A 25,197-nucleotide genomic window follows, 5' to 3' on the forward strand; every position below is an offset into this window, starting at 1 on the left:
GGTATGCCACAATGACCAATCTCTACCACATTCACAGGCCACAAAGGTTGATGCTTCATTGCCAGGGTGGCGAACACCTGGGTGCCATCAGGCCAACTGCCTGGCCCCAACCTTAGGGAAATCACACACCTTGATAATTACAGGCTCAGGGGCCAAATTGTGGCTAAGAGGCATGTGTGCACACCACATAACCACCCACAGGGTTGGCTCCTTGGCTTCTGTTACTGCAGCTCTTCAAGGCATCAAAGATACGCTTGGAGAGTCCTTCTACTGGCAGCGGGACACCAAGGCCAAAAGGTCACCTATCACTGAGCCTCCCAAGCACCAGCAATGCTCTCTCCTCTGTACCCAGCTCCAAAACGACCACAGTATGTATCCCGGAAAAAAGAACGACAGTGCCTGCAGCCTCAGTGGAGTAATCGTCCCACGAAATCACACTGCCCTTTTCCTCACCTGCACAACCATTCTGCTCTAGGCCTTCGGCCAACCTGCAGGAGAAATGCAGGCCTAGGATCACAAAACAGTCCACGGCAACCTCCAAGACTCAAGCACTGTGACAGGAGTTGCAATTTAGAACTGCCAAGGGCAGTAATGAGGCCTATTAACTTTCACAAATGCCACCGTTCCCCTATGTCTCTGAGGCCACTGCAGCCCACAGGGCACTGAGGTATCTAACCCACCCAAATGGCCGCAACGGCGAAGGCCTCAGATCTGACCTGGGGCTCCAATCCCAACCACAGAAGCTTATTCGCTTCAGAATCGACATCACCAGAACCCCAATTAGCGCACTTGCAGCAGGAACCAGGAAGAAATACACCTTACAGAGCGAAGAGCTCAACTGTGCGAGGCCAGTATCTACCGGGACACTTACCACCACTGGACATACGGATGCCTCTTCTGCTCCTCAATGCCTTTCACCACGGACCTCGCATTCCAAGAAGGCTGCTCGAACATCTGTACACGACCCAAAACCAGATGGGAGCCTCGCTAATGGTGCTGACTTGGTGCCTCTATGCGTGTGTGTGACATGGTCGGAGATGCCCTCACTGCTAACCAGCCCCATCCTTAGCCCCAATGGAGGCAACGTGCTGGACCTCAGTTTCGATGAGGAGACGGTAGTGAGTTCTCACTCATTTTGTTCAGATTTTCCAAGGAATGCATGTGAGGGTGTCATCATCGATCCGAGCACGTGCTGGCTCGCTGCCCACCTCCGCAGGGCAGGCAGGGTCGCTCCCAGGAGGCGCCAGTGACCTGGGAGTCCTCCAGCAGCCGGGGGAACTCAGAATCCTCAGGCTTCTCAGCAAGAGGAACGGTACCCCCATATGGCAAGCCACTCAGGCAGTCCCAGGAAAGCCAAAATCCACGACACGTTTTGGGGCAGGGGAAAGCGTACCGTTCTCAGTGATCCAAAAAGAACTGGCAGCAACCTGGGCCACCACACTTCTCGCCGGACTCCCCTGCACCTTGATTCACCGCCTCATGGGCAGGGCTTCGTCTCCTGGGTGATGGACAGTCATACTAGGCAACTTCACCTGACAAGTGGACAGAAAGCACAGGCAGGCTTCAGATGTGTACCCGGTCTCTCACTGAGTGAGATCAATGCGCATGCCTCATGGGGGGAAGGCCTGTATCTGCAACCCACCTCTATTGATCCCGTACAGACGACTGCATATATGTCAATCAAAAGAGTGCAATTCTTAGGTTCAAGTGCCTGTGAGTGTCTGTCGGACTGAGTGCGCAAGAGTGGCGGCGCATTGATGTGGGCTGTGTGCCTCTGTTCCAGCGTACCAAGGATGCACACTCGGCATTTTAGGTGTACCCTGGAAACTCCTTCTGGGTATCTCTGAGTCTCAGAGCGCGCGTGCAAAGGCCTTGGTGTCTGAACACACATGCTGTCTCCACGGAGCCCTGATCTCCCCCCCTCCCACAAAATAGGGGATGACTCCTGGCACCTTCCACAAGCCCCATGCAAAATTTCACTGAGAGGCTGTTGACAAAAGTTCTGGCCTCCAATCTCTATGCCTCATGCCCTCTGACCAAAGCACAGGGACCTGACCATCCAAGTCCCTTTGTGGAGCATCTGTGTGAATGCCACGTACCTTGAGACTCTCTAGCTACTACTACCACTCGGGTGTCCTTGCCACAATTCCACCTGTTCCCTGAACAAGGAAACTTCCCCAGAAAACCACACAGTATGGTGAACTTGGCCCTGGGGCAGAAACGGCCCACCACACCCTTGAAGAGCAAAAGAATTCAGGGCATGCATATCTTCTTGAACAGTCAGTACAGTCACTGTCTATCCTCTGCCGGGAAGTGCAAGATCTGGTCTTCCTCAGGTACCAGGATCCAGGGGTCACTCCCACAGAAACGGGCCCCTTTCCTGGCCAGATTAGGCTCAGATCCACAGCCTACAGGGCCCTGGGTATCGACCACACACTAAAGAAAGCTCCCATAATGCAGGGCTTGGTCTAAATTGAACTCCTCCTGACCCAAAGGACGACTCACCCACATCAGAAGCCTCCAGGGGTTCTGCTCATACAGGAACAACCAGCACCCAACAAGACCCACAGCAAAAACATGGGCTTTGACTAGGGTGACATCATGTCATTCCACCATGTCTCCACCACGCAACATGACCGAAGGCTAACAGATCACCAAGGTGGCTTTCAGGAAGACTTCAGAAGACCTGCCAGGGGAAGATCTTGGGTGTGCCAGGCCTCCACCATAGTGTCATGGGAGCCGCTGACTCCTACACTGATGCAACCTCAGTATGGCACAATGACCAATCTCTACCACAATCACAGGCCTCAAAGGTTGATGCTTCATTGCCAAGGTGGCGAACAACTGGGTGCCATCATGGCCAACTGCCTGGCCCCAGCCTTATGGAACTCACACATCTTGATAATTCCAGGCTCAGGTGCCAAATTGCCACCAAGGGCCATGTCTCGAACCACATAATCACCCACAGGGTTGGCTCCTTGGCTTCTGTTACTGCAGCTCTTCAAGGCACCAAAGATACGCTTGGAGAGTCCTTCTACTGGCAGCGGGCCACCAAGACCAAAAGGTCACCTATCACTGAGCCTCCCAAGCACCAGCAATGCTCTCTCCTCTGCACCCAGCTGAGGGCAGCTCCAAAACGAGCATAGTATGTATCCCTGAAGAGAGAACGACAGTGCCTGCAGCCTCAGTGGACATATCATCCCAAGAAATCACACTGCCCTTTTCCTCACCTGCACAACCATTCTTCCCTGGACCTCTGGCCAACCTGCAGGCGAAATGTAGGCCTAGGATCACAAAACAGTCCACGGCAACCTCCAAGACTCAAGCACTGTGACAGGAGTTGCAATTTAGAACTGCCAAGGGCAGTAATGAGGCCTATTAACTTTCACAAATGCCACCGTTCCCCTATGTCTCTGAGGCCGCTGCAGCCCACAGGGCACTGAGGTATCTAACCAACCTAAACGGCCGCAACGGCGAAGGGCTCAGATCTGACCTGGGGCTCCAGTCACAAACCACAGAAGCTTATTCGCTTCAGAATCGACATCACCAGAACCCCAATTAGCGCACTTGCAGCAGGAACCAGGACGAAATACACCTTACCGAGCGAAGAGCTCAACTGTGCGAGGCCAGGATCTACTGCGACACCTACCACCTCTGGACAAGACGGATGCCTCTTCTGCTCCTCAATGCCTTTCACCACGGACCTCGCATTCCAAGAAGGCTGCTCGAACATCTGTACATGACCCAAAATCAGATGGGAGCCTCGTTAATGGTGCTAACTTGGCTCCTCTATGCGTGTGTGTGACATGGTCGGAGATGCCCTCACTGCTAGCCAGCCCCGCCCTTTACCCCAACGCAGGCAACGTGCTGGACCTCAGTTTCGATGAGGAGACGGTAGTGAGTTCTCACTCATTTTGTTCAGATTTTCCAAGGAATGCATGTGAGGGTGTCATCATCGATCCGAGCACATGCTGGCTCACTGCCCACCTCTGCAGGGCAGGCAGGGTCGCTCCCAGGAGGCGCCAGTGACCTGGGAGTCCTCCAGCAGCCGGGGGAACTCAGAATCCCTAGGCTTCTCAGCAAGAGGAACATTCCCCCATACGGACAGCCACTCAGGCAGTCCCAGGAAAGCCAAAATCCATGACACATCTTGGGGCAGGGGAAAGCGTACCGTTCTTGGTGATCCCAAGAGAACTGGCAGAAACCTGGGCCACCACACTTCTCGTCAGATGCCGCTGTACCTCGAGTCCCCGCCTCATGGGCGGGCTTCGTCTCCTGGGTGATGGACAGTCATACTAGGCAACTTCACCTGACAAGTGGACAGAAAGCACAGGCAGGCTTCAGATGTGTACCCAGTCTCTCACTGAGTGAGATCAATGTGCATGCTTCATTGGGGGAAGTCCTGTATCTGCAACCCAACTCTATTGTTCCCGTACAGACGATTGGATATATGTCGATCAAAAGAGTGCAGTTATTAGGTTCAAGTACCTGTGGGTGTCTGTCTGACTGAGTGTGCAAGGGCAGCGGGGCATTGATGTGGGGCTGCGTGACTGTGTTCCGGCATACAAACAAGGATGCACTCTCGGCATTTTAGGTATACCTTGGAAACTCCTTCTGGGTATCTCTGAGTCTCAGAGCCTGCGTGCAAAGGCCTTGGTGTCTGAACACACATGCTGTCTCCACGGAGCCCTGACCTCCCACCCTCCCACAAAATGGGAAATGACACCTGGCACCTTCCTCCAGCCCCATGCAAAATTTCACCGAGGCGCTGTTGACATAGGCTCTGGGCTCCCAATCTCCATGCTCCATGGCCTCTGACCAAAGCACAGGGACCTGACTGCCCGAGGTCACCTTGCAGAGCATCTGTGTGAATACTACGTACTCTCAGACTATGCCAGCTACTTCTACAGCTCAGGGGTCCTTGCCAGAAGTCCCACCTCCTTTCCTAACAAGAAAACTTTCCCAGAGAACCACAGGGTATGGTGAACTTGGCACCAGTATGGAGATACCGCCCACCGCACCCTCGGAAAGCAAAGGAATTCAGGGCATGCATATCTTCATGCACAGTCAGTCCAATAACTGTCTGGCCTCCGCTGGCAAGTGCAAGATGGGAGCTGGTCTTCCTCAGGTACCAGGATCCAGGATTCACCCCCACAGAAACGGATCCCTTTCCTGGACAGATTACTCTCAGATCCACAGTGTGCATGGCCCTGGGTACTGACCACACTCTTTGGAAAAGCTCCCATAATGCAGGGCTTGGTCTAGATTGAACTCTTCCTGCTCCAAAGGACAACTCACCTACATCAAAAGCCTCCAGGGGCTCTGCTCACACAGGGACAACCAGCACCCAGCAAGACCCACAGGAGGAAGGTGGGCTTTGACTAGGGCGCCATCATGCCATTCTGGCTTGTCTCCACCAGGCAAGACCACCGACGGCTCACAGATCACCAAGGATGTCTCCAGAAAGACTTCAGAAGACCTGCCAGGGGAAGACCTTGGATGTGCCAGGCCTCGCCATAGTGCCTTGGAAACTGCTGGCTCCTACACTGAGGCAGCCTTGGTATGCCACAATGACCAATCTCTACCACAACCACAGGCCTCCAAGGTTGATGTGTCATTGCCACGGTGGTGAACATATGGGCTCCATCTGGGCTGTCTGGCTGGCCCCAACCTTTAGGAATTCACAATACTTGATAATTCCAGGCTCAGGGGCCAAATGGGGCCAAGGGGCATGTGCGCATACCACTTAACCATCCACGGGGCTGGTTCCTTGGCCTCTGTTACTGCAATTATTCAAGGCACCAAAGATACACTTGGAGAGTCCTTCTACTGGAATTGGGCCAATAAGGCCACAAAGGTCACATATCACTGAGCCTCCCAAGCACCAACAATGCCCTCTTCTCTGTACCTAGCTGAGGGCGGCTCCAAAAGAACCACAGTATGTATCACTGAAGAAACGACAGTGCCTGCAGCCTCAGCGGACATATCGTCCCAGGAAATCACACTGCACATTTACTCACCTGCACAACTATTCTGCTCTAGGCCTCTGGCCAACCTGTAGGAGAAATGCAGGCCTGGGACCACCTCACAGTCCACGGTGGCCTCCAAGACTCAAGCATGTGACAGGAGTTGCAATTCAGGTACTTCCAAGGGCAGAAACAAGGCCTATCACCTTTCGCCCCTGCCACCATTCCTGTAGGTCCCTGCAACCGCTGCAGCCCAAGGGCACTCTGGAATCTCACAAACCCAAAGGGCTGCAACAGCGAGGGCCTCAGATCTCACCTGGGGCTCCAATCACAAACTACAGAAGCTTCCTTGCTTCAGCTTTCATACACCACAGCCCCAACTAGTGCACTCACAGCAGGAATTGGGAGGAAATGCACCTTTTTGAGCGAAGAGCTCATCTGTCCGAGGCCAGGATCTACTGCGACACCCACCACCTCTGGACAAGCCAATTGCCTCTTCTGCTCCTTGGTGCCTTTCACCACGGACCTCGTATTCCACGAGCTGCTCGAACATCTGTACACGGCCCAAAATCAGATGTGAGCCTTGCAAATGGTGCTGATCTGGCTCCTCTATGGGTGTGTGTGACACAGTCAGAGATGCCCTCACTGCTAACCAGCCCGCCCTTAACCCCAACGGAGGCAACGTGCTGGACCTCAGTTCCGATGAGGAGACGGTAGTGAGTTCTCACTCATTTTGTTCAGATTTTCCAAGGAATGCATGTGAGGGTGTCATCATCGATCCGAGCACGTGCTGGCTCGCTGCCCACCTCCACAGGGCAGGCAGGGTCACTCCCAGGAGGCAACAGTGATCTGGGAGTCCTCCAGCAGCCAGGGGAACTCAGAATCCCCAGGCTTCTCAGCAAGAGGACCGGTACCCCCATACAGACAGCCACTCGGGCAGTCCCAGGAAAGCCAAAATCCACGACACGTCTTGCGGCAGGGGAAAGCATACCGTTCTCAGTGATCCAAAAAGAACTGGCAGCAACCTGGGCTGCCACACTCCGCGTCAGACTCCCCTGCACTTTGAGTCAGTGTCTCACGGGCGGGGCTTCGTCTCCTGGGTGATGGACAGTCATATCAGGCACCTTCACCTGACAAGTGGACAGAAAGCACAGGCAGGCTTCAGATGTGTACCCAGTCTCTCACTGAGTAAGATCAATGCGCATGCTTCATTGAGGGAAGGCCTGTATCTGCAACCCAACTGTATCATTCCCCTACAGACGACTGTATACCTATTTGTCCAAAGAGTGCAGTTATTAGGTTTAAGTGCCTGTAGGTGTCTTTCTGTCTGAGCTTGCAAGGGTGCAGGGCATACGATGTGGGGCTGAGTGCTCGTGTTCCAGTGTACCAAGGAGTATGCGCTCTCAGCATTATGGGTGTGCCAGTGGAACTCATTTTGGGTATTTCTATGTCTCAGAGCCCACGTGGAAAGGCCTTGGTGTCTGAACACACATGCCGTCTCCATGGAGCCCTGACCTCCCGCCCTCCCACCAAATGGGGGATGACGTCTGGCATCTTCCACAAGCCCCATGCAAAATTTCACTGAGGGGCTGTTGACAGAAGTTCTGGGCTCCCAATCTCCATGCCCCATGCCCTCTGACCAAAGCACAGGGATCTGACCATCCAAGGTCCCTTTGCAGAGCATCTGTGTGAATGCCACATACCTTGAGACTCCACAGCTACTACTACTGCTCAGGTGTCCTTGCCACAAGTCTTACCTCTTCCCTGAACAAGGAAACTTTCCCAGATAATCACATTGCGCCTTTCCTCACTTGCACAACCATTCTGCTCTAGGTCTGGCCATCCTGCAGGAGAAATACATGGCTACAGCCACTGCACAGACAACAGTGGCCTTCAGGACTCATGCACTGTGACAGGAGTTGCAATACAGGAACTGCCAAGGGCAGAAAGGAGGTCTATTGCTTTTCGCCCTGCCACTGTTCCACTAGATCCCACTACTGCTACAGCCCACAGGCACTCAGGAATCTTACTAACCCAAAGGGCATCAACAACGAGGGCCTCATATCTGACCTGGGTATCCAATCAGAAACCACAGAATCTTCCACGCTTTGGCTTCCACATCAGCACAACCCCAACTAGCCCATTTGCAGCTGAAACTGAGATGAAATGCACCTTTTCAAGCCAAGAGCTCACTGGGCTGAATGGGCCTAGGCCTGTTCTACTGAACAGGATCTAGTATATGATCTCCTGTGAGGGTAATCAGCTGGCTAAATGTCAAGCCATAAAATGGCATTTTATGAAACCCCTGCAGATGCCTTTGATCTGGAAGTGCCCTGTTGAACAGGCAAAACCACAATATTCTGAGAAAGAATTAGAAAGATATAAAAAAAGAGAAGTAAAGATTACTGATAAAGGATGGTTACAGTCCAAGGATGGATGGTTAATAATTCCCAAAAACGCTAAATGGAAAATTCTTAAGGGTTTACACTAGAGTTTTCCTAAAGCCTTGGAATAACCAACTATGTAACTCAGTTCTCAGCTTTTCAACAGATATTTAAGACATACTGGGAGGTGACTCCTGACCCAGCCTCTGAGTCAAGCATGCCATTGTTTGAGCCAGGAACCAAGGTCCTGATAAAGACTTTGGGATCTGGGGGGGGATCCCTCAAGCCCCTCTGGGAAGGCCCTTAACAGGTTATTCTTTCTTCTCCCACAGCTGTCAAAGTGCCAAGAATTGATTCGTGGATACACCACACTAGAGTTAAGAGGTGGCACCTTGACCAGAACTAAGTGATGTCATTTTACGCCTTTACTATCTATGCTCTTTCTTAGTGCTCTTCAGATGGGCCTGACAATCTATATGCGCCTGCTTATGCTGACTCCAAAGGTCCTGAGTCTGGCATTTAATCCTCAAGATAATGCCTTCCTTCCCTGGGCTTACTCCTACAATGCATTGCACAATAGGTCTAGCTGCTGGGTCTGCAGAGTGCTCCCCTCTGCATCAGTGGAAGGCTTCTCACGGTAGGCATCTCCACTTCCAGCAAAGGACTTTCTCCAAGTTTGTGAATACCTTCGACAACAAGAATCATATGTGATGCCTCTTCTTAACCTGATGACATCTAACAATCATAAGATGGACTGGTCCAACACTTTGTACCTTATCTACAGACATAACATGACTTTTAACTTTCCTGATTGTTCTGTTTTTCCTGTTTGCTCCCTGCATCTGAAAATGTGTAACGGGATTTGTTCCTAGCTGCATGAAGGCTTTTAAGTTACAAATGGTTGCTCAAAATCCTACAACTGCAGTGGCTTCTTCCAATTACTACTTGGGGCCCCTGGATCACAGACCCTCAATATGAGGGCTAGCAGAATATGTTGCCTCTCCAATTTCGGGATGACGCCCCTTATCAGCTTGGAAGCAGTTATGTAATGAGGATGACGCCCCTTTCCCTAAACAAGATAATTCTCTTAAAAGAAAAGAAAATACAGGAAGGCTCAGTGCAGTTCAGTTCAGTCGCTCATTCGTGTCCGACTCTCTGCGACCCCATGAATCGCAGCATACCAGGCCGCCCTCGGGTCCCCAAATGGAGGAAATAGGCTGCAAGTGTCAGGCATTTTTTCTCTCTCTATTAAGTACCAGGAGGAAACAAACTACAGGTGTCGTATTTTTTTCTCTTCTCTATACAACATTAAAAGGTTTCTCTTAAAATTCTGTGTTGCCATGACAATAACTGGTTTCACCAGAACTTCAGTTCAGTTCAGTCACTCAGTAATGTCTGACTCTTTGCGACCCCATGAATCACAGCACTCCAGGCCTTCCTGTCCATCACCAACTCGCGGAGTTTACCCAAACTCATGTCCATTGTGTCGGTGATGTCATCCAGCCATCTCATCCTCTGTCATCCCCTTCTCCTCCTGCCCACAATCCTTCACAGCATCAGGGTCTTTTTCAACGAGTCAACTCTTTGCATGAGGTGGTCAAAGTATTGGAGTTTCAGTTTCAACATCAGTCCTTCCAATGAACACCCAGGGCTGATCTCCTTTAGGATGGACTGATTGGATCTTCTTGCAGTCCAAGGGACTCTCAAGAGGCTTCTCCAACACCACAGTTCAAAAGCATCAATGTTTTGGCGCTTAGCTTTCTTCACAGTCCAACTCTCACATCCATACATGACTACTGGAAAAATCACAGCATTAACTAGACGGACCTTTGTGGGCAGAGTAATGTCTCTGCTTTTTAATATACTATCTAGGTTGGCCATAACTTTACTTCAAAGGAGTAAGCGTCTTTTAATTTCATGGCTGCAATCACCATCTGCAGTGATTTTGGAGCTCCAAAAAATAAAGTCTGACACTGTTTCCACTGTTTCTCCATCTATTTCCCATGAAGTGATGGGACCAGATGCCATGATCTTAGTTTTCTGAATGTTGAGCTTTAAGCCAACTTTTTCACTCTCTTCTCTCACTTTATCAAGAAGCTTTTTAGTTCTTCTTCACTTTCTGCCATAAGGGTGGGGACATCTGCATACCTGAAGTTATTGATATTTCTCCCAGCAATCTTGATTCCAGCTTGTGTTTCTTCCAGCCCAGAGTTTCTCATGATGTACTCTGCATATAAGTTAAATAAGCAGGGTGACAATACACAGCCTTGACATACTCCTTTTTCTTTTCGGAACAAGTCTGTTGTTCTATGTCCAGTTCTAACTGTTGCTTCCTGACCTGCATAAAGGTTTCTCAAGAGGCAGGTAAGGTGGTCTGATATTCCCATCTCTTGAAGAATTTTCCACAGTTTATTGTGAACCACACAGTCAAAGGCTTTGGCATAGTCAATAAAGCAGAAATAGATGTTTTTCTGGAACTCTCTTGCTTTTTCAATGATCCAGCAAATGTTGGCAATTTGATCTCTGCTTCCTCTGTCTTTCCTAAAACCAGCTTGAACATCTGGAAGTTCACGGTTCACATGTTACTGAAGCCTGGCTTGGAGAATTTTGAGCATTACTTTACTAGCGTGTGAGATGAGTGCAATTGTGCGGTAGTTTGAGCATTCTTTGGCGTTGCCTTTCTTTGGGATTGGGATGAAAACTGACCTTTTCTAGTCCTGTGTCTATTGCTGAGATTTCCAAATTTGCTGGCATATTGAGTGCAGCACTTTCACAGCATCATCTTTCAGGATTTGAAATAGCTAAACTGGAATTCCATCACCTTCACTAGCTTTGTTCCTAGTGATGCTGTCTAAGGCCCACTTGACTTCACATTCCAGATGTCTGGCTCTAGGTGAGTGATCACACCATCATGATTATCTGGGTCATGAAGATCTTTTTTGTACAGTTCTTCTGTGTATTCTTGCCCCCTCTTCTTAATATGTTCTGCTTCTGTTTGGTCCATACCATTTTCGTCCTTTATCGAGCCAATCTTTGCATGAAATGTTCCCGTGGTATCTCTAATTTTCTTGAAGAGATCACTAGTCTTCCCCATTCTATTGTTTTCCTCTATTTCTTTGCATTGATCACAGAGGAAGGCTTTCTTCTCTCTCCTTGCTATTCTTTGGAACTCTGCATTCAAATGGGAATATCTTTCCTTTTCTCCTTTGCTTTTCACTTCTCTTCCTTTCACAGCTATTTGTAAGGCTTCCTGAGACAGCCATTTTGCCTTTTTGCGTTTCTTTTCCATGGGGATGGTCTTGATCCCTGTCTTCTGTACAATGAAATGAACCTCTGTCCATAGTTCATCAGGCACTCTATCAGATCTAGTCCCTTAAATCTATTTCTCACTTCCAGTGTATATAAGTGTATATAAGGGATTTGATTTACGTCATACATGAAATGTCTAGTGGTTTTCCCTACTTTCTTCAATTTAAGTCTGAATTTGGCAATAAGGAGTTCATGATCTGAACCACAGTCAGCTCCCGGTCTTGTGTTTGCTGACTGTATAGAGCTTCTCCATCTTTGGTTGCAAAGAATATAATCAATCTGATTTTGGTGTTGACCATCCGGTGATGTCCACGTGTAGAGTTTTCCCTTGTGTTGTTGGAAGAGGGTGTTTGCTATGACCAGTGCGTTATCTTGGCAAAACTCTATTAGCCTTTGCCCTGCTTCATTCTGTACTCCAAGGCCAAATTTGCCTGTTACTTCAAGTGTTTCCTGACTTCCTACTTTTGCATTCCAGTCCCCTATAATGAAAAGGACATCTTTTTGGGGTGTTAGTTCTAGTAGGTCTTGTAGGTCTTCATAGAACCTTCAGCTTCTTCAGCGTTAGTGGTTGAAGCATAGGATTGGATTACCATGATATTGAATGGTTTGCCTTGGAAATGAACAGAGATCATTCTGTCGTTTTTGGACCTGAACTTAAGTTTCTTTAAACTTTGAGCTAACTAAAATGTATTATTTATGGAAATATTTTTGTTAAGCTATGTTAATGAACTATCTATTTATACTCCATTCTGTCTTTCTTCACGTGGACATCACCAGATGGTCAATACTGAAACCAGATTGATTATATTCTTTGCAGCCAAAGATGGAGAATCTCTATATAGTCAGCAAAATCAAGAGGGAGAGCTGATTGTGGCTCAGATCATGAACTCCTAATTGCCAAATTCAGACTTAAACTGAATAAAGTAGGGAAAACCACTAGACCATTTGGGTATGACCTAAATAAAATCCCTTACAACTATACAGTGGAAGTAACAAATAGATTCAAGGGATTAAATCTGATAGACAGAGTGCCTGAAGAACTATGGGCAGAGGTTCATTTCATTGTACAGGAGGCAGTGATCAAGATCATCCTGAAGAAAAAGAAATGCAAAAAGGCAAAACTGTTGTCCACAAAGGCCTTAGAAAGAGCTGAGAAAAGGAAAGAAGTGAAAGGCAAAGGAGAAAAGGAAACATATACTCATTTGGATGCAGAGTTCCAAAGAATAGCAAGGAGAGATAAGAAAGCCTTCTTCAGTAATCAGTGCAAAGAAATAGAGGAAAACAATAGAATGGGAAAGACTAGAGATCTCTTCAAGAAAATTAGAGATACCAAGGGAACATTTCATGCAAAGATGGGCACAATAAAGGACAGAAATGGTATGGACCTACCAGAAGCAGAAGATATTAAAAAGGGGTGGCAAGAATACACAGAAGAACTATACAAGAAATGTCTTCATGGCCCAGATAATCACGATGGTGTGATCACCAGCCTAGAGCCAGATATCCTGGAATGCGAAATCAAATGAGCTTTAGGAAGCATCACTATGAACACAGCTAGTGGATGTGATGGAATTCCAGTTGAGCTATTTCAAAGGTTAAAAGATGATGCTGTAGTCAGAGCTGAAAAAGAAATAAAAGGAATACAGATAGGAAAAGAAGAAGTAAAACTCTCACTGTTTGCAGATGACATGATCCTCTACATAGAAAACCCTAAAGACTCTACTAGAAAATTACTAGAGTTGATCAATGAATATAGTAAAGTTGCAGGATATAAAATTAACACACAGAAATCCCTTGCATTCCTATACTCCAATAATGAGAAAACAGAAAGAGAAATTAAGGAAACAATACCATTCACCATTGCAACAAAAAGAATAAAATACTTAGGAATATATCTACCTAAAGAAACAAAAGACTTATATATAGAAAACTATAAAACACTGATGAAAGAAATCAAAGAGGACACAAACAGATGGAGAAATATACCGTGTTCATGGATTGGAAGAATTAATATAGTGAAAATGAGTATACTACCCAAAGCAATCTATAGATTCAATGCAATCCCTATCAAGCTACCAATGGTATTTTTCACAGAACTAGAACAAATCATCTCACAATTTGTATGGAAATATAAGAAACCTCGAATAGCCAAAGCAATCTTGAGGAAGAAGAATGGAACTGGAGGAATAAACCTGCCTGACTTCAGGCTCTACTACAAAGCCACAGTCATCAAGACAGTATGGTACTCGCACAAAGATAGAAATATAGATCAATGGAACAAAATAGAAAGCCCAGAGATAAACCCACGCACCTATGGACACCTTATCTTCGACAAAGGAGGCAAGAATATACAATGGAGAAAAGACAATCTCTTTAACAAGTGGTGCTGGGAAAACTGGTCAACCACTTGTAAAAGAATGAAACTAGAACACTTCCTAACACCGTACACAAAAATAAACTCAAAATGGATTAAAGATCTAAACGTAAGACCAGAAACTATAAAACTCCTAGAGGAAAACATAGGCAAAACACTCTCCGACATAAATCACAGCAGGATCCTCCATGTCCCACCTCCCAGAATATTGGAAATAAAAGCAAAAATAAACAAATGGGACCTAATTAAAATTAAAAGCTTTTGCACAACAAAGGAAACTATAAACAAGGTGAAAAGACAGCCTTCAGAATGGGAGAAAATAATAGCAAATGAAGCAACAGACAAACAATTAATCTCAAAAATATACAAGCAACTTCTGCAGCTGAATTCCAGAAAAATAAACGACCCAATCAAAAAATGGGCCAAAGAACTAAACAGACATTTCTCCAAAGAAGACATACAGATGGCTAACAAACACATGAAAAGATGCTCAACATCACTCATTATTAGAGAAATGCAAATCAAAACCACAATGAGGTATCATTTCACACCAGTCAGAATGGCTGCTATCCGAAAGTCTACAAGCAATAAATGCTGGAGAGGGTGTGGAGAAAAGGGAACCCTCTTACACTGTTGGTGGGAATGCAAACTAGTACAGCCACTATGGAGAACAGTGTGGAGATTCCTTAAAAAACTGGGAATAGAACTGCCATATGACCCAGCAATCCCACTGCTGGGCATATACACCGAGGAAACCAGAATTGAAAGAGACGCGTGTATCCCAATGTTCATCGCAGCACTGATTACAATAGCCAGGACATGGAAGCAACCTAGATGTCCATCAGCAGACGAATGGATAAGGAAGCTGTGGTACATATACACAATGGAATATTACTCAGCCATTAAAAAAAATACATTTGAATCGGTTCTACTGAGATGGATGAAACTGGAGCCCATTATACAGAGTGAAGTAAGCCAGAAAGAAAAACAACAATACAGTATACTAATGCATATGTATGGAATTTGAAAGATGGTAACGATAACCCTATATGCGAGACAGAATAAGAGACACAGATACATGGAACAATTTTATGGACTCTGAGGGAGAAGGTGAGGGTGGGACGTTCTGGGAGAATATCATTGAAACATGTATATTATCATATGTGAAACAACACCATTCCATGTTCGATGCATGAGACAAGGGCTCAGGGCCGGGGCAATGGGATGACCCAGAGGGATGGGATGGGGAGGGAGGTGGGTGGGGGGTCCAGGAAGGGGAACACATGTAAACCCATGGCTGATTCATGTCAATGTATGGCAAAAACTATTACAATATTGTAAAGTAATTAGCCCCCAACTAAAATAAATAAATTTATAAAATAAAAAAAAATAAAGGAAGACTGTAATTAAGAAAAATAAAAAAAAAAAAGAAAAAAAAACATGATGCTGTGAAAGTGCTGCACTCAATACGCCAGGAAATCTGGACAACTCAGCAGTGGCCACAAGACTGGAAAAGGTCAGTTTTCATCCCAATCCCAAAGAAAGGGAATGCCAAAGAATGCTCAAACTACCGAACAATTGCACTCCTCTTACAGCTAGCAAAGTAATGCTCAAAATTCTCCAAGCCAGGCTTCAACAGTATGAGAACTCTGAACTTAAGCTGCATTTAGAAAAGGCTTAGGAACCAGAGATCAATTTGGCAACATTCGTTCAATCATCAAAAAAGCAAGAGAGTTCCAAAAACACATCTATTCCTGCTTTATTGACTATGTTAAAGCCCTTTACTGTGTGGATCCCAACAAACTCTAGAAAACTCTTCAAGAGATGGGAATACCAGACCACCTGACCTGCCTCCTGAGAAATCTGTATGCAGGTCAAGAAGCAACAGTTAGAATTCGACATGGAACAACAGACTGGTTCCAGATCAGGAAAGGAGTATGTCAAGGCTGCGTATTGTCACCCTGCTTAGTTAACTTACATGCAGAGTACATCATGAGAAATGCTGAACTGGATGAAGCACAAGCTTCAATCAAGATTGCCAGGAGAAATATCAATAATCTCAGATATGCAGATGACACCACCCTGATGGCAGAAAGTGAAGAAGACCTAAAGAGCCTCTTGATAAAAGTTAAAGAAGAGAGTGAAAAAGTCGGCTTCAAACTCAACATTCAAAAAACTAAGACTATGGCATCTGGTCCCATCACTTCATGGCAAATAGATGGGGAAACAGTGAGAGACTTTTTTTGGAGGAGCTGCAAAATCACTGTAGATGGTGACTGCAGCCATGAAATTAATAGACACTTGTTCCTTGGAAGAAAAGTTATGACCAACCTAGATAGCCTATTAAAAAGCAGAGATATTACTTTGCCAAGAAAGTCCATGTAGTCAAAGCTATGTTTTTTCCAATAGTCATGTATGGATGTTAGAGTTGGACTATAAAGAAAGCTGAGCACCAAATTGATGCTTTTAAACTGTGTTGTTGGAGAACACTCTTGAGAATCCCTTGGACAGTAAGTAGATCAAATCAGTCCATCCTAAAGGAAATCAGCCCTGAATATTCATTGGAAGGACTGATGCTGAAGCTGAAACTCCAATACTTTGGCCACCTGAAGCAAAGAACTGACTTATCTGAAAAGACCCTGAAGCTGGGAAAGATTGAAGGTATGAGAAGAAGGGGAGGACAGTGGATGAAATGGTTGGATGGCATCACTGACTCGATGGACATGAGTTTGAGTTAACTCTGGGAGCTGGTCATGGACAAGGAGGCCTGGCGTGCTGCAGTCCATTGGGTCGTAAAGAATTGGACACACCTGAGAGACTGAACTGAAGCGAACTGAACTGTCTTCCTTCAAGTCAGTTCCTCCTAAGATTCAGAACCTGTAATGGCTCAACAAATGAGTATGTTTTACTCATACAATTGTTCTCCTAATCTACATTAGGAGAAGAAAATGGCAACCCACTCCAGTATTCTTGCCTAGAGAATCGTGTGGACAGAGGAGCCTGGCGGGCTGCTGTCCATAGGGTCGCACAGAGTCAGACACTTCTTCAAGTAACTTAGCATGCATGCGTGAAGTCTACGTTAATAAGATTATGTACTTCCATGGAAACCTGCCTTTCTTCAAAATTCATGTCAATCTTTTTATGGCCCAGGCTGACTCACATTGTGCCAAGGTTCCTTCAAGGTGCATGTTGTAGGTGAGGGGCCTGGTGATGCGCTCTGAGTTTTGAGCTATTTCCTTTCTCTAATTAGTAGCCTGATATTAGTTATATAATTTCCTGCTAAAGACTAGAAGGGGGGCACTCTTTCTACTCAATTCTGATATCTATGTCAGAAGCTTTGTCTATCTCATTTATACTTTAATAAAACTTTATCACACAAAAACTCTGAGCGATTAAGCTTCATCATCTGGCCTGGATTTAATTCCTCTCCTCCGGAATGCCAAGAATCCTGGTGTCTCTCATGACTCAGCAACAGCATTTCAGCACCATAGAGCCAGGGGAGCCCCGGCTACTAGACTGAAGCAGCCTTGGTATGTCAACCAATGGCAATATTTACCACAACCACAGGGCTCAAAGGCTGCCACTTCACTGCCAAGGTGGTTAACACCTGAGTGCCATCTGGGCTGTCTGGCTGGCTCCATCCTAGGAACTCATACACTTGGCAAATTACAGACCCAAGGGCCATAGGAGGGCCAAGGGGCATGTGCTCACACCTCATTACCGCCCACAGGGCTGGTTCCTTGGCCTCTGTTACTGCAATTCTTCAAGGCACCAAAGATACAATTGGAGAGTCTTTCTTCTGGCAGTGGGCCACCAAGGCCACAGAGGTCACCTATCACCAAGCCTCCCAGGCACCAGCAATGCCCTCTCCTCTGTACCCAGCCAAGGGCAGCTCCAAAAGGACCACAGTATGTATCATTGAAAAAAACGACAGTGCCTGAAGCCTCAGGGGAGAAAATGTCCCAGGAAATCACACTGCACCTTTCCTCACCTGCACAACCATTCTGTTCTAGGCCTCAGGCCAAACGCAGGAGGATTGTAGGCCTAGAACCACAGCACAGGCCATGGCAGCCTTCAAGACTCAAGCACTGTGACAGGAGTTGCAATACAGGAAATGCCAAGGGCAGAAACGAAGCCTATTACCTTTCGCCCCGCCACCATTCCTGTAGGTCCCTGCGACCACTGCAGTCCACAGGGCACTCAGGAATCTCACCAACCCAAAGGGCCGCAATGGTGAGGGCCTCAGATGTCACCCGGGGCTCCAATCACAAACCACAGAAGCTTCCTTGCTTCAGCTTTCATACACCACTGCCCCAACTAGTGAACTCGCAGCATGAACTTGGAGGAAATGCATCTTTTTGAGTGAAGAGCTCATCTGTCCAAGGCCAGGATCTACTGCAACAGCTACCACCTCTGGACAAGCCAATTACCTCTTCTGCTCCTCGGTCCCTTTCACCATGGACCTCGCATTCCAAGAGCCGCTCAAACATCTGTACATGGCCCACCCTCAGACGGGAGCCTCGCAAATGGTGCTGACCTGGCTCCTCTATGGGTGTGTGTGACACAGTCAGAGATGCCCTCACTGCTAACCAGCCTCGCCCTTAACCCCAACAGAGGCAACGTGCTGGACCTCAGTTTCGATGAGGAGACGGTAGTGAGTTCTCACTCATTTTGTTCAGATTTTCCAAGGAATGCATGTGAGGGTGTCATCATCGATCCGAGCACGTACTGGCTCACTGCCCACCTCCGCAGGGCAGGCAGGGCTGCTCCCAGGAGGCGCCAGTGACCTGGGAGTCCTCCAGCAGCCAGGGGAACTCAGAGACCCCAGGCTTCTCAGCAAGAGGAATGGCTCCCCCTTACGGACAGCCACTCGGGCAGTCCCAGGAAAGCCGAAATCCATGACACGTCTTGGGGCAGGGGAAAGCATACCATTCTCAGTGATCCAAAAAGAACTGGCAGCAACTTGGGCCCGCCACACTTCTCGCCGGACTCCCCTGCACCTCCAGTCACCCCCTCGTGGGTGGTGCTTCGTCTCCTGTGTGATGCACAGTCGTACCAGGCAACTTTACCTGACAAGTGGACAGAAAGCACAGGCAGGCTTCAGATGTGTACCCAGCTTCTCGCTAAGCAATATCAATGCCCATGGTTCCCTGAGTGAAGGCCTTTTCTGCTTCCCAACTGTAGTATCCCTTATGTATGACTGGATACCTATGTGTTGGCACAAGTGCGGAAAGTTAGGTTCATGTGACTGTGGATGTCTGTCTGACTGGGTGTGCAAGGGTGTCGGGGGACTTATGTGGGGCTAAGTATGTGTGTTCTAGCGTACCAACAAGGATGTGCTCTCAGGATTCCGGGTGTGCCTCTGGAACTCTTTCCGTGTATTTCCGTGTCTCAGAGTCCCTGTGCAAAGGCCTTGGTGTCTGAACACACACATCTTCTCCACGGAGCCCTGACATCCCGCCCTCCCACAAAATGGGGGATGACGCCTGGCACCTTCCTCCAGCCCCATACAAAATTTCACTGAGGGGCTGTTGACGTAGGTTCTGGGCTCCCGATCTACATGACCCATGCTGTCTGACCAAACCACAGGAACCTGACCACCCAAGGTTGCCTTGCAGAGCATCTGTGTGAACGTCCCTTACCCTGAGAATCCCCAGCTACTATTAGAGCTCAGGTGTTCTTGCCGCAAGTCCTACCTCCTCCCCTAACAAGGAAACTTTCTGGAGAAGGCCTAAAGTGTGGCTAACTTGGCCTCGGGCCAGATACAGCCCACCACACCCTCTCAGAGCAAAAGAATACAGGGCATGCACCTCCTCCTGTCCAATTAGTCCAGTCACTCTCTGGGGCTCTGCTGGAAAGTACAAGACAAGAGGTTATCATCCCCAGGTACCAGGATCCAGGGGTCAGTACCACAGAAATGGGCCCCTTTCCTGGCCAGATTATGCTCAGATCCACAGCCTGCAGGGCCCTGGGTACCAACCACACCCTAGAGAAAGCTCTCATAAAGCCAAGACTTGGTCCAAATTGAACTCCTCCTGCCCCCCCAGGGTGACTCACCCACATCAGAAGTCTCTAGGGGCTCTGCTCACACAGGGACAACAAGCACCTAGCAAGACCCACAGGAAGAAGGTGGCTTTGGTTACGCAACACCATGCCATTCCGCCTGGCACCTTGTCTCCACCATGCAAGACCACCAAGTGCTCACAGATCACTAAGGCTGCTTCCAGGAAGATTCCAGAAAAAGAGGCAGGGGAAGACCTTGGATTTGCCAGGTTTTCCACCATCATGTCAGGGGAGCCAATGGCTGCTATATCGAAGCAGCCTAGGTATGCCAATCAATGCCGGATCTGTACCACAACCATGGTCTCCCAAGGTTGATACGTCACTGCCAGGGTGGTGAACACCTGGGTGGGATCCGGGCCATCTGGCTGGCCCCATTCTTCAGGAACTCATACACTTTGCAAATTCCAGTCCCAAGGGCTAACGGGGGGGGGGGGCAGGGGCATGTGCACATATCTTATTACCACCCACAGGGCTGGCTCCTAGGCCTTGTTATTGCAACTCTTCAAAGCACGAAAGATACAGTTTGAAAGTCCTTTTTCTGGCATCAGGCCACCAAGGCCACAAAGGTCACCTATCACCGAACCTCCCAAGGACCAGCAATGTCCTGTCCTCTGGACCCAGCTGAGAGCAGCTCCAAAATGACCAAGTACATATTATTGCAAACACAAAAACAGTTCCTGAAGCCTCAGGGGACAGATTGTCCCAGGAAATCACACTGCACCTTTCCTCAACTGCACAACTGTTAGGAGCCATTCTGGAACCACTGCCAGATGACAAAGTCATGGCACCTCTCAAAAAGAAACTGCACAGCCATTTCTCTCCAGGATCAGAACCTTCACTCCTGTTTCTATGCTTTTGTTGTGGCTAGCTGTGTTTCTTTTTTTGTTGGCAGGATTTAAAGGGGCTTCTGTAGTGAGTTCATGAGAGTTCAGGGAAAAGAAAGATGATCCTCTGTCCCAAAGAAATAATCCCAAAATGATTTAACTTACTGAGGCCCCTGGCTGATGGGTTGCTAACACTCAGCCAGGGAATAAGGCCATGTTCATTTGAAAAACAAGCCCTAAGCCTATTGTGACCTGGCTTCATGAGGAGACTAGTACTCATGACTGGGAAACTTGGGTCATGTATCAGGGAAAATTACAGAAACTAAGCCAATTGCCTTTTCTCAAAAGATTGGGACGTTAGTGATATTTGTGCCTCCCAGAATCTGAGCGCAGACAAAAGGAAATATGTGAGTCACATTGTAGGTGGTTTCAGGGTAGACTGTAAAAGACTTGTTCCTGCCAGAAATAGTCTTGTGGTATATGGGTAGACGGTAAACAGACCACCACTGACAATGGCTGTACTATGAGAAATTTTTCACCTTAGATATCACTATAGTGCTTATTTGCTGAAGCAAGAAGCTGTATTCGCTGAAGTAGCAGACTGTACAAAATAAGTAGATAAAACAATATGATTTATGATATCATAGATTATGTTTTTAGTAAAATAAGAATAGGTTTCTGGGTAAAAAATGTAACCAAAATGTAACAAAGGACCAGGAAAGAACCTTTAGTACATCTTAGAATCAGGAGATAATTCATCTGAAGAGGAAAATATTGCAAGAATCATTACAAAGGTTATTGACCCAAAACATGTGCTATATAAGTAGAGACTTAGAGCAATAGAGAGAGAGATTGTCATTGGACCTTCAAGAGACTCTGTGGGATTCTTTCCTCTTGCCGACGCCATTCATCCCTTGGGTACTCCTGGATCCACTGGAGCAGGACTCCAGCACACAACCTTTCTGCTCTAGGCCTCTGGCCAACCCACAGGATGAATGTATGGTTATAGGACCACCTCACAGTCCACAGTGTCCTGCAAGGTTCAACACTGTGACAGGAGTCGCAATACAGGAACTGCCTAGAACAGAAACTAGGCCTGTTTCCTTTTGCCCCTGCCAATGTTCCACTAGGTCCCTGCAACTGCTACAGTACACAAGGCACTCGGGAATCTCACCAACCCAAAGGGCTGCAATGGCGAGGGCCTCAGATCTGACCTGAGGCTCCAATCAGAAACCACAGAAGCTTCCTTGCTTCAGCTTCCACATCAGCACAGCCCCAACTAGTGCACTCATAGCAGGAACTGGGACGAAATGTGCCTTTTCAAGTCAAGAGTTCAATGGGCCTAGGCCAGGATCTACTGCGACTCCTACCACCATTGGACAAGCCTCTTCTGCTCCTCAGTGGCATTCACCATGCAGCTCGCATTCCAAGAAGACCGCTCAAACATCTGTACACGACCACCCTCGGACAGAAGCCTCACAAGTGCTGGTGACCCCAGTGCTCTATGCATGTGTGTGACACAGTTGAAGCTGCCTCACTCCTAACTAGTCCTGCCCTTAGCCCCAGAGGAGACAATGTGCTAGACCTCGTTTCGATGAGGACATGGTATCAATTTCTCACTCATTTTGTTCAGATTTTCCAGGGAACACATGTGAGGGTGCCATCATCCATCTGAGCATCTGCTGGTTCACTGTACACTTTAGCCAGGAAGGGAGGGCAACCCCCAGGAGGAGCAAGTGACCTGGGAGCCCTCCAGCAGCTGGGGGAGCTCAGAGCTCCTAGGCTTATCGGCTAGAAGAACAGCCCATCTAAACTTACAGCTACTCAGGCAGTCCCAGGAAACCGTAAATCCATGACACATCTTGGGGCAGCTGAAGGCATTCCATGCTCAGTGATCCAAAAAGTAGTGGTAGCAACCTGGGCCCACCACACTTGTTGGACTCCCTTGCACCCTGAATCACCACCTCACGGGTGGGGCTTTGTATCCTGGATGACGGGCAGTCATACCTGGCAACATCACCCGACAAGTGGACAGAAAGCACAGGCAGGCTTCAGATGTGTTCCCTCATTCTCACTGAACAATACTGATGCCCATGGTTCTCTGGGGGAAGTTCTGAATCTGAGCCCCAACTGCCTCGATTCCTTACATACGACTGGATACCTATTTGTCACCAGGAGTGTAGGAAACTAGCTTCAAGTGCCTGTGGGTGTCTGTCTCTCTGACAGCCGTGTGTGGCCAGGGGATTCAATGTGAGGCTGAGCGTGTGTGTTCTGTTCTACCAATGAAGATATACTCTCAGGATTCTGGGTGTGCCTCTGGAACTCCTGGGTGTCTCTGTGTGTCAGAGCCCCTTTGCAAAGGCCTTGGAGCCTGAATAGGCATGACTTCTCCACAGAGCCCTGACTTCCTGCCATCACACAAAATGGTGGATGAGGCATGCCGCCTTCCACAAGCCCCATACAATATGCATCCAGAGAGCCTGTTGAAACAGGCTCTGGGCTCCTGATCCCCATCACACCCACCCTCTGATCAAAGCACATGGACCTGACTGCCCAAGATCACCTTGCAGAGCAACTGTGTGACTGCCACCTACCCTGAGACCATGCCAGCTTGTACTACAGTTCAGGTGTCCTCGCCCATAGGTCCCCCTTCCTTCAGGAACAAGGGTACTTTCCCCGAGAGGCCTAGGTGGCTCGTTGTACACCTCAGCAGGGCAGGCAGCGCTGCTCCCAGGAGGAGCCAGTGAGCCTGGGAGTCCTCTAGCAGCTAGGCAATTCAGAGCCCCCAGGCTTCTTGGTAAGAGGATCGGTCCATCCACACTTACAGCTATTCAGGCAATCCCATGGAACCCACGGAACCCTTAATCCAAAAGGGGGAAGGTGTACCCTCCACAGTGATCGAAAAAGCTGTGGCAGCAACTTGGGCCCATCACACTTCTGACAAGACTCCCTTGCACCTCGAGTCAACACATTAACACACATGGCCTCTTTTCCTGGGTGACGGACAGTCATACCCGGCAACTGTTCCTGAAAACTGAAAAGCACAGGCATGCTTCAGATGTGCATCCCATTCTCTCTGAATAACATCCACGCTGACAGCTCCCTGGGTGAAGGCCTTCATCTGCTTTCTAACTGCCTCAATCCCTTACATACCAGTGGATCATATGCGTCAGCAGACTGTAGAAGTTAGGATATATTATCTGTGTGTGCCTGTCTGGCTGAGTGTCTGTGGTGAGGGGCTTGATGTTGGGCTGAGTGTGTGTGTTCCAGTGTACAAAGATGAGCTTCCAGGATTCTGGGTGTGCATCTGGAACTCCTGGTTGTCTCCTTGTACAGGCTGAGCCCCTTTGTAAATGCCTCATTGCCTGAAAAGGTATGCCTTCTCCACAGAACCCTGACGTCTAGCCTTCCCACAATATGGCAGATCACGCCTGACACCTTCCACAAGCCCCATGCAAACTTTCACCCCGAGGAGCTGTTCACATAGTGCATGGGCTCCTGATTTCCAAAATCCATGCCCTCTGAGCAAAGCACAGGAACCTGAGCGCTCAAAGCCGGCAAGCGGAGCCTCTGTGGAGCTGCCATGTATCCTGAGGCCACGGCAGTGCTGCTACATGGAGTTGTTCTTTCTCACAAGTCCCACCTCCTCAAGGTACAAGTGACGCTTCCTGAGAAGGCAGATGATTCCATGAACTTGGCCTCGGAGCAGAAAAGGCCCACCACACCCTCAAAAGGCTAAAATAACTCAGGGCAAGCAACTCGTCCGGCTGATTGTCCAATCACTCACCAGTGCTCCGCTGGAAAGTGAAGATGGGAGGTGGTCATCCTCAGGTACTAGGGTTCCGGGGTCACTCCCACAGAAACTGGGGCCCTTTAGCAGTCAGATTATGCTCAGATCCACAGCCCACAGGGCCCTGGGTACCAACCACACCCGAGGAAAAGCTCCCCTAGTCCAGGGCCTGATCCAGATTGAATTGCTCCTGCCCCCAGGGCTTGCCAACCCCATCAGAAGCCTCAAGGTGCCCTGCTCACCCAAGGGACAATCAGCACCCAGAAAGACCCACAGAGGTAAGAAGGCCTTGATTAGTCGACCCACGCCATTCTGCCCAGCACCTCTTCTCCGCCACAGCAAAACTACCAAGTCCACCTAGGACACCAAGGCTGCTTCCAGGAAGACGTGAGAAATGTCAAGAGAAGAGTTTTGCTGTGCAAGCTTCCCAGAACCATAGTAGGGCAGCCACTGGCTATACCATAGAGGCAGGCTTGGCATGCCAACC

At 48.2% G+C, this 25,197-nt stretch overlaps 1 protein-coding gene, 1 long non-coding RNA gene and 5 other non-coding genes across 14 annotated transcripts in view; all 7 read right to left on the minus strand.

Annotated features, from left to right (window-relative positions):
• LOC145530550 (uncharacterized) overlaps nucleotides 1-25,197 on the minus strand; it is a 149,230-nt gene that overhangs the window by 53,546 nt on the left and 70,487 nt on the right. For 3 of the 8 annotated variants that reach the window (XM_081552084.1, XM_081552079.1, XM_081552087.1), the window contains 7 exons: nucleotides 18,963-19,102; nucleotides 7,724-7,810; nucleotides 6,958-7,096; nucleotides 4,172-4,309; nucleotides 3,650-3,733; nucleotides 1,394-1,532; nucleotides 872-954 (listed from right to left, as the gene is read on the minus strand). In XM_081552084.1, the coding sequence (XP_081408210.1) occupies nucleotides 872-954 (83 nt within the window). In that variant the 5' untranslated portion in view covers nucleotides 1,394-1,532; nucleotides 3,650-3,733; nucleotides 4,172-4,309; ... (1 more) ...; nucleotides 7,724-7,810; nucleotides 18,963-19,102. Of the gene's footprint in view, nucleotides 1-453; nucleotides 489-871; nucleotides 955-1,393; nucleotides 1,533-3,649; nucleotides 3,734-4,171; nucleotides 4,310-6,383; nucleotides 6,520-6,957; nucleotides 7,097-7,723; nucleotides 7,811-18,962; nucleotides 19,103-19,729; nucleotides 19,882-25,197 lie in introns of those variants that run through there. The other 5 variants (XM_081552089.1, XM_081552081.1, XM_081552086.1 and 2 more) reach the window with 4 other exon arrangements.
• Nucleotides 1,091-1,183, minus strand: LOC145530664 (small nucleolar RNA SNORD116). Its single transcript, XR_014071977.1, has one exon. It is a non-coding gene; the product is annotated as a small nucleolar RNA SNORD116 (small nucleolar RNA).
• LOC145530665 (small nucleolar RNA SNORD116) lies at nucleotides 3,870-3,962 on the minus strand. The gene has a single exon (XR_014071978.1). It is a non-coding gene; the product is annotated as a small nucleolar RNA SNORD116 (small nucleolar RNA).
• LOC145530661 (small nucleolar RNA SNORD116) lies at nucleotides 6,655-6,747 on the minus strand. Its single transcript, XR_014071974.1, has one exon. It is a non-coding gene; the product is annotated as a small nucleolar RNA SNORD116 (small nucleolar RNA).
• On the minus strand, nucleotides 9,633-15,097 carry LOC145530551 (uncharacterized). Its single transcript, XR_014071891.1, has 2 exons — nucleotides 13,304-15,097; nucleotides 9,633-11,171 (listed from the first exon to the last, which is right to left on the minus strand). It is a non-coding gene; the product is annotated as an uncharacterized LOC145530551 (long non-coding RNA).
• On the minus strand, nucleotides 18,660-18,752 carry LOC145530666 (small nucleolar RNA SNORD116). The gene has a single exon (XR_014071979.1). It is a non-coding gene; the product is annotated as a small nucleolar RNA SNORD116 (small nucleolar RNA).
• Nucleotides 22,502-22,593, minus strand: LOC145530673 (small nucleolar RNA SNORD116). Its single transcript, XR_014071986.1, has one exon. It is a non-coding gene; the product is annotated as a small nucleolar RNA SNORD116 (small nucleolar RNA).

This window comes from Giraffa tippelskirchi, chromosome 12 (genome assembly GCF_054371585.1).
Source record: "Giraffa tippelskirchi isolate mGirTip1 chromosome 12, T2T-mGirTip1v1.2.pri, whole genome shotgun sequence".
In the NCBI taxonomy this organism is placed as follows: Eukaryota; Metazoa; Chordata; class Mammalia; order Artiodactyla; family Giraffidae; genus Giraffa; species Giraffa tippelskirchi.